Source organism: Argiope bruennichi, chromosome 7 (assembly GCF_947563725.1).
Source record: "Argiope bruennichi chromosome 7, qqArgBrue1.1, whole genome shotgun sequence".
NCBI classification, from domain to species: Eukaryota; Metazoa; Arthropoda; class Arachnida; order Araneae; family Araneidae; genus Argiope; species Argiope bruennichi.
Window position 1 is genome coordinate 15,723,653 of NC_079157.1, and position 15,813 is coordinate 15,739,465.

General features: G+C 25.5%; 1 protein-coding gene across 1 annotated transcript in view; it reads left to right on the plus strand.

Annotated features, from left to right (window-relative positions):
• LOC129976379 (serine-protein kinase ATM-like) overlaps positions 1 to 15,813 on the plus strand; it is a 106,396-nt gene that overhangs the window by 40,317 nt on the left and 50,266 nt on the right. Inside the window, exons 23-37 of the mRNA XM_056089911.1 lie at positions 1,322 to 1,480; positions 1,606 to 1,766; positions 2,146 to 2,362; positions 2,843 to 2,928; positions 3,405 to 3,528; positions 5,196 to 5,395; positions 5,672 to 5,762; positions 6,060 to 6,134; positions 9,672 to 9,830; positions 9,939 to 10,065; positions 10,868 to 10,965; positions 11,239 to 11,402; positions 14,054 to 14,198; positions 14,805 to 14,990; positions 15,365 to 15,524. Coding sequence (XP_055945886.1) covers positions 1,322 to 1,480; positions 1,606 to 1,766; positions 2,146 to 2,362; positions 2,843 to 2,928; positions 3,405 to 3,528; positions 5,196 to 5,395; positions 5,672 to 5,762; positions 6,060 to 6,134; positions 9,672 to 9,830; positions 9,939 to 10,065; positions 10,868 to 10,965; positions 11,239 to 11,402; positions 14,054 to 14,198; positions 14,805 to 14,990; positions 15,365 to 15,524 — 2,152 coding nt within the window. The remainder of the gene's footprint in view (positions 1 to 1,321; positions 1,481 to 1,605; positions 1,767 to 2,145; positions 2,363 to 2,842; positions 2,929 to 3,404; positions 3,529 to 5,195; positions 5,396 to 5,671; positions 5,763 to 6,059; positions 6,135 to 9,671; positions 9,831 to 9,938; positions 10,066 to 10,867; positions 10,966 to 11,238; positions 11,403 to 14,053; positions 14,199 to 14,804; positions 14,991 to 15,364; positions 15,525 to 15,813) is intronic.

The window sequence follows — 15,813 nt, forward strand, 5'->3', positions numbered from 1 at the left end:
CTTCACCTATGGTTAGTGGAATTCGAAAATAACATTTTCTCAGGCAGATTGATTTGTTAAAATAACCTTCAACTGATCTTCACATTCCCATCTCCAGTCATGGGGTATTTCAAGATATTCTTCCTTCCTGCATCCTTAATCTAGAAATTAAGGAATAAAAGGATCTTATTTTCTATAAAAAGTTCTTTCTTTAATAAGAACAGAAAAAAAAAATGATTGAAGCAAGAAAATCTGTGAATTTTAGAAAAATGAAAATATATATAACCTAACATTTTTTTTTTCAAAATCATCATGCATATAAATTTTTTTATCATAACTATTATAAATAAATTTGGACTATGATGAAGCAACACATAAATGCAAAATGTTTAAGATTTGTTTTATTATGTTTATTATTGTAAGAACTTGTTTACTTTAATCAAATGAAATATAAACTCAAATAGATGCAGATTCAGAAAAAATGTTATTTTTTTTATGCTTCTTTTGTATTTTTTTTTCATTACATTGTTAAATGGTAATCTTAATTATTTTTTCCAGAATAATCATTGGAAATTTTAAAAAGAATTTTTGCTTCACTTTTAATTATAAAATTTACAATTAATTGTTCTTTTTAAGTAGATAATAGTAGTACATATCAGATAAGAAAACTGCCAAATTAGCAAAAGCACTGGATTAACCTTTTGCATATATTCGACATATCAGAAGATCACACATTTGTTTGATTTTATTTGTCCCAATTTTTTATCAAATAAATTTGAATTATTTGTTCATATTTTGCCGTAAGTTATCTCAATATCATGTAGGATTATATATCATAAATAATATGAAGTAAATGAATTCTTTCATCAAATCTTCTACTTTTACATGCCTAAAAAATAATTGTGTTTCAAATGAAAAAAAAAATTAAATAAACATACAGCCATAGAGTTATATTAACTCTATGGATGTATAAGTCCATTTAAAAAAATTCATTTCATTTGCTAAGAATTTATGCAACAAAATCTATGTTTATTACATAAAATACTATAAGATGTACCAAATTATACAAGAAATTATAAATAATTAATATTATAAAATAAATGTAAAATCTTGTATAAGATTATGACATCTCACCAGATCTTTATTATATCTCATTAAGAATATTGAAATTAGCAGTAACATATTTTTCCATTAACACTTCACACTTGCCATTATGAAAATGCTGGCCTGAATTATAGTTAATTTAGAGCTGAATTGCTAAGAATATGGAGAAAATGTTCTTATTAAGAAATTTGCATGTGTCTGCTCTGCTATTGACTTTTTTATATATTTTATTTTTTAGGAATCTTCAGATTTAGATTCATGTGTGAACAGAGTGAATACTTTTTTTCATTTTATGAGTCATGTTATATTGCATTTCCCTTGCTTGGAAAATGAAGCCTTATTTGTGATGTGTAAAATTGTCCAAACAAAGAAGATTGATCAATCATTTCTTGCAAAGGTAGTGTGATAAATTCTTTAAAGATTATAATTATCTTTTAAAATGATATTTTATAGTTTAGAGCATTACAAGATAGGTTTTTGAAATGTTTCATTTAGAAGTCTTTCTGTTTTATTTCTTTTTAGGTATTTGCCCATCTATCTATCTATTTTGGCTTTTCAAGTACAAAAAACTTCATTGAATTGCATCTGATTTGCCTTTTTCACAAATGGATCGAAGCAAAATTCAATTTAGAAGATTTCCCATTTGAGATTTTAGGGACAGAATCATATGATGCATTTATAAAGTGAGTCAAAGTTTTTGTTCTTTCTATACTACTTACAAAGCAGTAGTATTTTTTCATAGAGTTTGGATCACTGGCATTAAATATTTGTTTTATATGTATATAATAAATTAGTTCTCTTAGCAATTTCTGTATTTTTTTTATTGACTATAAAAATGTCCAAGTTGACTATTTTTGTTTTTACTATGTATATTTCTTTTTCTATACTTTTTTTTTTTGTAAATTTTTGGTAGCATCCTTGGTAATAAGACACAATGCATCCAAATTTTTAAATTCCATGTGTAGTTTCATCTTTAGCTAATTTGTAAATAGAAATTTTAGTCACAAGTTAACAAAAAAAAAAAAAAAATCTTTTTTTTTTCTCTCTCTCTCTCTCTTGCAGGGAATACTATAAAGTTTTAGTTTCAGTTCTCTTTTTTATGGAGGATTTTTCATCCATTTCTAAAATTGCAGAAAAACTACATATTTCAAAATCAGATGCGATTTATACTTGCTTGCCTGCTATACAGGCTCAGATACTGTCGGATTTTGCTGCAGAAAACAGTACAAGAAATCCAAATAAGGCTAAATCAGTTTTAAACTCGTTGATTCCAACAGAAGTAAGTTTATGTTACTAATATTTTTTCTTGATATTAATTTTCTTCGTGTATTGTATATTTAGAAATTATTGCAAATGATCGTGTTTTAAAATAAAGTTCTTGCTTTTTTTTTTTTTTTTTTTTTTTACAATTTTTATTTTGAATAATACATTTTTCCTTTCTGTATGATTTATATAAAAAACATAACATACCTGTTGCATCAAATGGAAATTATTTGATTATAAGCTCCATTCAGTTATTCAGAATTCTTCGTTTTCTAAGATATGTCAATATTTGAAATATAATTAGCAATATGATATCAAGAAGTACAAATGTAAATTAATATCCAATAAAAACTTTACACTTAAAAAAAATTAATATTTTGTTAATACTTTTCTAATATGATGTTTATTATGCTAATTTTAATTAGTCATTGTGAAAAATGGTAGTAAAAGCTCTTGTTTTAAACTTTAATTTATTTGCTAATTTTTTTTTTTACAGGTGAGTGACAAAGCATTTCTTACAAAATTAGATGAATTTGTGGTGTGCCTTCTTGGAAAACTAAAAGACAATCAAGGAAATCATCTGTATGTATAACTTATTGAGTTTTAAAAAAATTAAATTTGGTACTAAATATTAAAGCATGCTTTTTTTTAAATTATAAAAATGTTTATGTAAACTGAAATGATATTTTTACCAATCAAAAACTAATTAGATTTTATAAGCAATTGCATTCATATTTAATTATAAGACAATAGTTTATTGTTTGCATAAAATTCTGTTTCTGTGTTAGATAAATTGAAATTTTACTAAATATTTTCTGTTTAAAAGCATTTATATATACTTACTTCTTTTACTATATATCTATTCAATAATAATGTCTGTTAATTTCAATATTGAATTCCTATAAATTTTTAAAACTTTTTTCTTTTATTTTTTTAAACATTATTTATTTGGAATTTCACTGTCGCAATTAATATATCAAGCATTTTAAAATTTTAAATTATTGGTTTGAAATTGCTTTTTATAACTTATCAAAATTTTATTAATTGCTTCTTTTTAGATCACAATGCAAAGTTCACAATTCTTATTCCATTACTGCCAAGGAATTTTTTTCAACAATTTCGTATTTGATGTCAAGTATTGAATACAAAGGATCTTTTGCTAATTTCCTAAGTCAAAAAGGGGTAAATCTTTATTTATATATTTTCCTCAGTTTATTTTTTATTTAAAAACTAAAGAAAATTGTGTAAAATTGAAAGAAGTTTTAAATTTCAATTATTTATATTTCACTTATATTCATATTCTTTTTGTTACCTTTTATGATAGAACGTTCTATAAAAATGCAATACAATTTTTTTTTTAATATTATAAGAAAAAGGCGGTGATTAAAAAACAATATTGTGGGAAAAATTATTTTACGATGGCATTAGCTCACATGGGATCATTTAGTAATAAATATCAACATCTCCTTTTCTGATTTATTTATTAGTTAGTGTTTTAGTCCTTTCTGCCGAAGATAAATTTGGGTATTAATCCGAAACAGAATCATAAATATACTTGAGTCTTAAGATGTCATAAATGCACTTCTAATTGAATAATAACATAGTCTGTTTTGCCTTATCTTTTTCGGTTATGCCGATTTTGGAGGTAAGTCATTGCAATCATTATGATGCCAAAATAAAATAAACTTTTAAATGTATAATTTAAAAATTATTTTTATGTGTCCTTTATAATTTATGTACAAAAAATAAATTGACAAATAAACTATATATAAAATATTACTTATATACTGGAAATTATTTTTCTTGATGTAAAGTTTCCTCACAATGTAGGGAAATTCTGGAAAATAAACAAACGAAAAATCTAAATATGATCTGTAAGTAGAGATTTTCAATTGTAAATAAATCTGTTTTTTTAAATATTTGTTAGCAAATTGCTAAATGAATTGTGTATTTAAATTGTCACACAATTTTAAGCATTACTGAGGTTCAAACCAGATTTTATGTTTGTTATGTTGTTAATATATTATCAAATTATTCAGCTATAAATTTGGCCATCAGGGTGATTGCAGATAATGATTATTTTATTATCTTCTCTTTAATTTTATTAAACAAAGGTAATATATTTCTATTAATTGGTAAATTTAAATTTGTGAGTATAAGATTTTATATTGTTGAAAATATTTTTTGTAAAGGAATATTATTAGTATATTTTCATTTTTCTAAAAACGTATTACTAAAATTATTGCTATTCCTGTGTTTTTTAATACATGATACATAATTCTGATTTATTTACCAAAAAAAAAAAAGCAAAATATTTTGTTTTCAGAGATGCTTATGGATTCTTTGCTTATTTTTTTCTTATTATGGTTGAGTTTTCTTGATCAAGAGAATATTGGTAACATAATATCAACTATAAATTCAACAGTCATTTGTGAATTGACATTTTCTGTATCAATGAAATTTGCGTGATATGTTATCTTGTTATATAGGATTATAGTAATTATAAAAATGTATCATTATAATCATATACTATAAAATAATACATTAATATTATTAGTATGTAGTTATAGAATTTTTATTGTGCAAATATCTTAATCATATGAATCCCTTAAAAATTTAAACTTTTTGTTGGTATACTCTGGTGTAATAATTTTTCCAATATTATTAATCATTTCTCACTAAACTCCATTCAAAATAAGTCACATTTAATTTATTGACAAGTGGATGATTTTAGCTACATTAAACAATTTCAAACATAAGCTTTGGTTTCTTTTATAATCTTTTTATTGATATATAATTTTTTTATTGATGACTAATTTAAATTAATTACTAATTGTTTTTATTCTTAGGATTGTATCCAAAAAATCTTGTTATCTTTAAATATTATGCTGTCCAAAGCTTTAAAACCTCATGAAGGGGGACATGTTTTATACATGTACAAGACATTCCTTGAACTCCTTTGTAGTGAATTAGGACCAGCTCTCAATTGCAGTTGTTTTCTTGTGAAAGAAGTCATTTACAGCATTGTTAATTTTTTGACTGATGAACAGTGAGTTAATTATTACAACTTTTATTTTTTATAAAACTTCTTTTTAATCATAATGTAAGGTTCCCAACAATGTAACATGTAATCTGCATCAGGGAATTCGGCATTTAAAAATACATTTCAATAAAATATGCCGTGTTTTTTTGTTTTTTTTTAATAATGAAAATTATGTTAGAAATTTTATCTATCAATTTTTAGTTTTTTCATAATTTGAGTGTTTTCTTTTTCCCTTCATATTATTTTAATTCTTTTTTCAGAATATTTTAATTCTATTTTCAGAGTGAATGCTGCAAAGGATGAAGCTTTGCTTGCACACTCTTGTGATATACTTCAGATGATTTGTTCAAAGGCAGTGGTGCATTTTAAAGAGGTATAAATGTAATATTTTTTTAAGTATATTAAATACTATCATTAATTTAAGTGAATGAAAATGCAGACCCAATGCATTCAAAGGTTGAAAATAAAAATAAAAAAAATGCTTTCAAATTTCAAAACTTCTTCTAATAATAGTAAGTTTTTATTTTTATGGAAATATTTTTTTATTATTATTATTAATTTGGGAAAAGCTATTTAGCCATTATTTACATCTTGGAGTAATGGTTAAATTCATTTTTAATTAACAATGTGATTAATTATTACTGATTATTAAATTAATTAATTTATGTAGGTTATTGGCGATTTTCTTCCTTTCATTGTGAGCAGTATGATTCCATTTGTTCAAGACACTGATTCTGGTAGAAAGGTATGTTAATATTACTAAGTAAATTTCATTAATTGATATGATTCAGAAGATTTAAAATAATTCTTACAAAATTTTCCAAAAATGGATTGCTGGACATGATGTAGTATAATATTTTCATAATATGTTGGAAAATTTATTTGTACATAGCAAAATAATTTTAAATATTTATTGCTTCTTAGATTCTCTTTTAAAAAATAAAAATAAAAACCTGATACAGATTTTTTTAAGTGGAATTTCTACTTTTAAATTTCTTTTGAATGAAAAATAGTAATGTCTTTTCTTCATTTCAGCTGATGATTACACAAAGAAACACATTAAAAAAACATTTTTTTTAAAGATGGATTCCCCTTATTGTTAGGAAATTACTTCTTAATTTTATAATTTTAAAATTGAGTAGAAAAAAATAGTAGTAGTTGTAGATAAAATAAAATTTCTTTTATCTTCAATAATAATATTATTGTAGATAAAATATAGTAATACTTTATAAAACGTTCTGATTCTTGAAAAACATTACAAGTTAAAAAAAAAGTAATATAGCTTAGACTTTGGTGCTGATTTTTTATTTTTTTTTTATTTTTTATTGAATTTTACTGAATGATTTCTTTGTTAAATAGGGTGCTGCAAATAGATTTTATCTCTTTCCAATACATAACTACATATATAAGTGTTTTACAATAATTCTTAATGAATTTTGTGTTTTACCTGTTTTTCTATCTTCGGCTTATTTATTCTTATTGTGCATGACAATCCATTTAATGATTTTGAATTGCAGTAAGACTTAGTCATTCTTCTCAAAAACCACCTTATTTAGCTCGTGACTTTTAGTCTGTTGACATAATGATAAAGTAACCTCTGGGAATGACAATTCAAACACCTTTGAATTTCAAATGTAGTCGCATGTTCGACTTAAGAGCGATGCATTCCTTTCATCCCTTTGACCTTGAGCATTTTATAATAAGGAAGAAGTAGAAAGAAGAGAAAAATAAATACATTCTGAAAAGAAATTAAATCGAAATTTACTAAATGAGGAGGAAAAAAAAGTGATAATTACTGGAATGAGAGGGCTTCCATAATTGCCAAACACAGAGCACAGAATCATTTTTGCCATCAACTTTGTCTCTTAACCTCTTGACTAGGTCCCAGTGTGTGTGTTTTTTTAAATCTAGAGAACTGTTTAGAAATGTTACATTAATATATTTTTAAAACTTTGTAATGTTGCTTCCCTGCGCTGAATGATGTGTCCCGGATCTTCGAGAATCTTGGCGATTTCTCCATTAAGATTTGAGTTTTGACGATCTTTCCAGAATTTTTTTTCACGGAAACTGAAAAAAACTAAGAAACAGGGCTAAAATTAATCAGTATTGATTCGATGAAGATAGCAAACAAATCGAAAAATGTGAATAGTTGAGCGAAGTTTCTCTTGTGCAAGTCCTTTCTGAAGTCTTTGGGTTGTTGCGGTTGTTTATTATCGATTTGTTGCTTATATATCGCAGTTTACTACAAGTGTTATTCTTTTGTACATTCCGTTATGTTTTATTGCCTTATATTTGCGTTTTCGTGTTGAATAGAGCATTGGTGTTTGTTATGGAGCTTATTGGACTTTTAACCGATATATTAGAGTTTTAACAGACATATAAGCAGCAAACAAATGTGAGGGGGGGGGGGCTCGTAGCATTTGAGAAAGGATTATCAGCAAAGTAGAATCTTTCAATTGTTGGAGAATTTAAGTAAATAATTTTGTTAAATCCTTAAATATTAGTTTAATAAAATTTAGGAAAACTGCTGCAGTATTGTCCATTCCTCTTCTGCTGATAAATTTAATAAGGGTTGACTTTTTACAATTTAAATTATGATTTTAAAAATTGAAAGAAAATCACATTTGCAAAATCTGAGAAACTTTGATGAAAGCACTTTTATCTAAAGATGGCTTAAATTTTACTGCTCTAAAAATAATGAAGTAATTTTTTTCTCATAAGTATTTTGTTTACTGAAAATGCAAATTCCTCAGAAAAGTTAATATCCCGAAAAGCTGTTTTTGTTTGAAATGGAGAGTGATTTTTTTTTTCAGAGAAGTTTAACTTGTATAAATTTATTAGTATGTGTGATTGCATCTATATACTAATAATTGCAAAGTACATGGGTATACGAAATTTAATTCTGAAAATATGAATAGTTTAGTTTCTGTGCCTTTTGTATGTGTATATTCATACAAAACTTTTCTCATTTAACTGTTCATTGTACGTTTTAATTCAATATAAATTTTAAAAGAATTCCTGTATATATATATATATATATATATAATGAAAACACCTTAGATTTATAAAGAATCTTTTATTAGTATGGTGTAGGACTCTAAAATAGACCATAATAGTTCAATTATATTGAGGTCGGGTGACTGTGTGGTCCAAGGCAGATGTTTAACTTCATCCTCATGTTCATCAAACCATGATTGGACAAGTCTCACTGCATGGATAAGTGCATTATCATCCTGAAAAAATTCACCTCTTACAGGAAACAATGTTTGCATCATAGGATGGTCAGCTAAAATTTCTGTATACTTTTCTCCAGTGATCCTTCCTTTCAAGGTTACAATTGGGTCCAGCAGAAAACCATGACATGCCTGCTCATCATGACAGATCCACCTCCATGCTTGACAATTTGAAGTAGACAATCACGATCATAAGATTGTGCAGGTGTTCGCCAAATGTGCACTCATCTTACTGTAGGGAAAAGTGTGAAACATGATTTGTCAGACTAAATTACTTTCTTCCATTTATCAATCCACCAGGTTTTGTGAATATGACACCACTGTGGATGATGTTTGCCATTAACATTGTGACAAGTGGCTTGGGAATTGCTGCTCTGCCATAAATGTTCTGTTTATGAAGTGCCTTCTAACTGTAATCACTGACACTGGAGAATTCAGATGGGTATTGAACTATGTGGTCACTTTTGCTACAATTATTCACTTTTTAGACATTACAATTAGCTTCAATATCAGTCGATCTCTTTCACTGAGCTTCTCTTTCCACACACTGTTTTGCTTTGCCAAGCTCGTCTTGACACGCTGCGTGTATGCTGTCATGACTTTACACACCGTACCTCTAGAAACGCCTGTAAGTTGGGATTTTTCGGTCGCCCTTGCTTCAGCTAGACAGGCTCTTACAATTTGGCCTCTTTGAAAATCTGAGATGTTTGACATTTACGCTTTTGAAAAAAATCCAATAATTAGAGAACTTTAATAAAACTGACACATAGTACCAGAATATAGACATTGCTATTTATAAAAAAACTGGTGGCTATTATTATATTTTAATGCTTACGAATGCATTACAAAAATGTTATTTTTATTCACAGACATTTCCATTATTTTGATAACAACCTTATAATATAAAACATTAATATATGTGAATTTATTTTTTATTGCAAATTTATTACTAACCTTTCAAAAATATTTTAAAAACATTTTCCTTTTATATAATATTTGTCATAAGAAAATTCATGACCTTACTTTAATAAATATTATCTTTATTTCAGGCGTTCTCATTTCTATCATATTTGATAATAGATTGTGAAGTCCATTTAGCTGATTACATTCCATATTTGGATCCTTTTCCTGATAGTGAAATGTTTCAAAGCCTCTCTAATAAATATAATCAAATCAAATACAGATCCGGAAAATTGTCATTGAAACAAGTAAGTGTTCTTTTAATAGATTATTTAGAGGAAATTTACTTTATTCAGTAAATTATTTATTTGTAAAGTGATTTTTATTTAAAGTGTGTTTTTTTAATTTTTAAATAGGAGATTACTTTATTTTTAAAATCATATAAGATGATGGGAAAGGCTACAATTACTGGACTTCAACACTTATGTAAACAGCTGAAAACTCGGCAGCCAGAACTTTTAGAAATACTGAATTCATTGAAAGGTGTGTTTTTGTGTAATTTTCGTTTCAAATTGTGAAGATTAATAATGAAAATTGAATTTAAATTAATGTATTAAAGTAGAAATGTTTTATATTTTAAAATTAATCATACTTTAAAACACTGTAGTAGTTATAGCATTTTTTATTTCAATAACTAGTTTATCTTTTTTAAATGCATAGAAATAGTTCTTCATAGAAATCTGCTATCTTTTTTAGGATTAATAAAAAATAACTTTAGTTGGGATTTTCAAAGAAATTATTTTTTTGTCTAAATGTAGATATTATTATTATTTTTTCATTAAGCATTTATTTGTTTTAAATTAGTATTACCTATATGATGCCTCCATTCATTTTATTTTTCTTTTTTATATAAAATTTATATGCTATAGTTTTTATTTTATCTGTAGAAATTTATTGAAATATTTTACACTTTTCTGATGAGATATTTGTGTTCAAAAGCTAATAAAATAAATTTTTGTTATTATTAAATATAAAAAATCCAAGAAAAATTGTGAAAGGACTAAGGTATTAATAATACACCTGTGATTATTCAATCATTGTAAATTTATTTTGCTTGTAATATTAAGCATTTTATTATTTTCTCAGACTTGATAATTTGCATTAAATAAAGAATATGGTCAAAAAAGAAAAAAAAAACAGAAAAGGAATAAAAAATTTATTTAAAAAAAATGAATGAGTAGTTAATTAAATTTCACCTACATGGGCTAGACTTATAGACAATTGAATATTTTCCTTATTTTATGACCTGAAGTATGTTAATATCAGACTTTTTGTTTGTGCATAGGAACTATTTTATTTTCTGAAGATGTTAAATCCAGTGTTCATCACCAACTTATTTGTGAATTGGCATCCATCTGTACTTTAAATAATGTTCCTTTAGAGGTAATATTTTGGTCCATTTTATATAAATTTAGTTTAAATAATATATATATATATAATAATTTTTAAATTTATCATGAAGCAGAATAAGCATCTATGAATATGCTTCTTATTATAATCAGCATCTGTTAAATATTTTCAGTATGTCCAAAAGCTATAAACAAAGGTCTTCAATATTTTCATGCATTATTAAAGTTTTGACTAATACTATTTTTTCAAGTACTGTTTTTAGTTCTTATGGCCCATTTGTTTGGGTAACTTTATATTTTTCTTCAGGTTAAAAAAGCTGCCAGTGATTGTATGGGTGCCATAGGACCAGTAGTTTTTTCATCTGTAGTTTTGCAACCTTCATCAAATGTTTCCAGTGAGGGCTTAAATTCCCTGCAACAAGGCTATGCTGTAATCCTCAACTTACTTACGGACTATCTCTGTGATAAAAGGTATTCACAAATTTATTATATTTCTGTTTCATGTGATGATGAATATAATGATGTAATGATGAATGAATGAGATAAAACAATCCCTTAATGATAACTTAATAATTTTATTAAGGAGTTATAAAGAGAAAACTTCTGTCAATTTCTATGAAAAAAATTCTGCATGTTTTGAAAGAAAATCTTTACTAAAAAATCTTTTGTAAAGTTTCATGCTTATTTCTATTAATGATAGTTTTGTTCTTAATTTCTTAGCTATCAAAGGTTGTTAAAAAGGAAATTTAGAATCCACCCTTTCTTTATGAAATTATAATTGTATAATTCACATCAGAAGCAAGGATATTAAAGGAAAGATTTTTTTTTTTTTTTTTGGAAAATTGATTTAAAGAATAGAATATGAAAGAGTCTGATTCTTTAAATTCCTGTCTTACTATGTAGTAAGTAAAACAAGAGAATTTTGTCTGGCATTGACAACCCAGTTTTGTTGATAGAATGTCAGACATTTTATATTTTTATATTAAACAATTTTTAATGTAACCTTTTTATTGTGCATTAGGCAAATGGGAAAACTTTTTAAATAATTGGAACATTAAATATATTCATATACATTTTGAAATATATGAATATTTTTATGCTGTATTCTCTCTCATTCATACTTTTGGAAGACATTATAATTGTTTTTGAATGGAGGAAGACTTGCAGACTTTGTTACTTAAAAAAATATTTACATACAAACATATTCTTCTAAACATTCTTTTTAGTTTAAAAAAATTGGTACTAATGATCCATTTTTTAATAAGAAATAACATTATTTTAAATAAATATTTATTTACTTCACCATAAATAATAGTAATCACTATTGTTAAATGTTTATGATTTGATAGACAATCTAAATTTGGTTTTTTAAAGTTGTGAAAGTTATGTGATTTGAGTGATTTCATTTCATATAGTTTCCATTTGTTTATCTTACATTTCACTTAATTATTGTAAAATAGTACCCAATAGTCAAGTTTAATAAGAAGTTAATTATTTTTATTTTTTTAACTATTATTTATTTTCTTAATTGTTCATTTTCTGTTATTGTTTGTCATTTTTTCAAACAATTCTTACTGCTTAATACAAATTGTTAATCATTGCAAATAATTATTTATTATAATTAAATTAATTATTAAATGCTGAATTACCCTTAATTAAATATAAAATTAAAATTTGTATTGCTTCAAACCTAAATTAAAGAACTTTTGCCTCTTCTTCACTCCATTTTGCACTTCCTTCAGAAAATTTTTGCCAATGCCTGTGATTCATAATATCTGAGAATCAGATAACTAGCTCATGAAGTATAGTAGATGCATGTCTAATTGAATGGGAAATAAGCATTCCAAGAATGATACCACTATCTTAATTTACATAAATTTACACTTATTTACAGATTTAGTTTAAAGTCAACCATTTTGAAATTTCAATCAGCATTGCAGCATGTTCTTTCTGTTATTGATTTGGTGTGGATTGATTATATATATATATATATATATATATATATATATATATATATATACAGGGTGTCCCAAAAAAATGTATACACATTTTAGCAGCTGATAACTAAGTTATTTCTTCTTTCTTTACAAACTGAACCCATTGAACCGAGTGATGGCAGACAGAGACTCGAATTTGAAGAAAGGAAATTTATTCTAAAATGCTACTGGAAGTATGAAAATTCAGTAGAAGTGCAAAGACAATTTAAAAGGGAGTTTAACAAAGAACCACCTACACGAGTTACCATCACTCGAATTAGAGATAAGTTTGAAGCTGATGGAACTGTTCAGGACATCCATAAACCTGCAACAGTTGTTCAATTGAGGGCAACCATTGAACATGAATGTACGAATATCCCAAGGGAATTGTTCCATCATGTGTGCTATTCCATTGCTTCGCGTTGTCAGTAGTGTCTGGAGCAGAACGGACATCAGTTTGAGAACATGCGATAACAAGACAATAGAATGATATTTGTAGAATCTTTTACATGTTGAAAATTATTCGAAGTATAATAAACACCAAATTTACAATTATTTAAAGTGTGTATACATTTTTTTGGGACACCCTGTATATATATAAAAGCATAATTTGCACTTGAAAGTCATTTTTAAACTGAAATTCTTTCCCCATGAAAATTAATGTAAAATGGGCTAGTTTCCCTCTGCATCTCAAATGATGGTATATTTAAACTTTTGCTACAATAGTTTGTTCTCATTTTATTGCCAGATCAGTGCAAACCATTTATTCTGTACGGAATATATAAATTCATTACTAATATAATATAATAAATATAGATAAAAATTTCATTATAACTTTTTCTCATGAAATATTGATGTGGAAAGTGAAAGGAGTAAAATGCTATTGTTTGAAAACAGTATCTTCTTTTTTATGGTTCTTGGCAATTTGTGCTTTTCTGCTGTTTCTTGTAAATATGGATGTCATTAGTTAATTCCTGACGTTAGTAAAAAATACAAAAAAAAAAAAAAAAAAAAAAAAAAAAAGATAATAGATGAATTTCTAATTCTGTAATACCATAAATTTTTGATGATTTCATTTAACAAAGGATTTAAGCATGAAAAAACTGCATTGAATTTATGTATGATGTCAATTTTATTTTCTTGCAGGATTGATATTAAAGTTACAGCATCAGAAATTATGAGGGAATTATTTGGAACAAAGACAGCTTATTCTTTTTTTATTGATTATCAAACTTTACGACCCAATAATGCTGTCAAAAAATATGCATTGCCATTTTTTACGTGCCAAAATGTAAGTATATGTCAGCTTGCTTACTTTCTCTTGTATATAATGCTCAGAAGTGTTTCAAAATACATAGTATGTTTCTGTATGCAAAATGTTAATTTAATCAATGCAACTTAGAATTTGAGATTAATTAATTTCTATCTTTCCACTGTCATTTCTAAAGCTAAAACTGTATTTTTTTATTGTAAAAGGCAAACATTTGTTTTAATTATGTAGAATTTATTTTAAAAAATCAAGTGTTAGACTTATATCAGATGGATACATACAAATTAAGTAGAATTTTATGAAATATTTTTTACAGTGTGTAATATATTGATATTTTTTTTTCTGTACAACTAATCAAAATTTACCAAAAATTTTATGTCTTTTTCTTCATGAAATGATTACAAAAAAATAGACATTAATTTTGTTGCATTTTAAAATATATATTAAAAAATTTTTTAGCTAATTTTAATGGACATTTAAAAATCAAAATTTTTTTGTATATTATTGAAGCATGTAAGTTGTAATATAACTGAGTAATGAAATTACTTTTATAAAACAAAGCTAGAGGGATGGGATTAATTTCTAAATTCGGTTTTATTAAGATGTAAGTAAATTTTATTTTCTTAGGTGAGGGGTCTGAAAAGTGCTTGTCAGTACACATATAAAATAGAAAGTATTCAAGGTCTTTCATTGTGGCTTCCTGAAACAACTGGGCATTCTGATTGGATTACTAACTTAGTATGCACTATAATTAAAAATGGACTCACAAAGAATAATTTTTATGAATGTTTGATACCAATGTGTAAGAAAGAGGTATGTTATGTTTTTGATCAATCAATAGCTTTACAAAGCAAAAATTTTATTTTGTTCATGTACACATTAATCTTAATTTTGTGCCATCTTTAGAAAGAGTACGGTTTCTCTTGATATTAAATTTTTGTATCTTTTTATGCTTACTTTTCTTTGAATGAATCCTTTTATAATTGCTTAAAAGTAAACTCTTTTTCCCCCCTTTTATTTTAATTAGTTCCCCTTTTATTTTTTATTTAATTAATTTTATGTTTTTATATTAAAACAATTTGGAATTTGAATTCTTTATTTCTTTTTATTATTATTTGCTTTAAATTTGGTTTTAGATCTATATTTATTTCTTAATAAGTAATTATATGTATTCTTTTTCATTTTAGGTACAATTCTGTGAAAAGATACTACCTTATGTTGTACATTCAATTCTTTTGCTTAGTGATGAGCAAACACAAAGTGCAATTTCTCTCGGAATAGATGCCTTTTTCTCCCAGTTCTCTCAATGGCATAATAAAAAGAACTTGAAAAATAATCATGTCTCATGTAAGTTTTTCATTAATTTTATAATTTTAAAAATTCAGTAAAATACAAACTATAAGTTAAAATTCTAAATTAATATAGATTCATTACAATAACCTTTTGACATTATTTTTTACTACACTCCAGTATAGTTAAAGATGTTGAAGCTGCCCATGGAAAATCACAGATCCTTTTGTGCTTTCTTTATTTAAAGAAAATCTCAAATGGAAATATATTTAATCTAATTTATTACATTCAACAAGTTGCCATTAGCAAAACGGGACAACTAAAAACATTTTATAACTAATTTTAC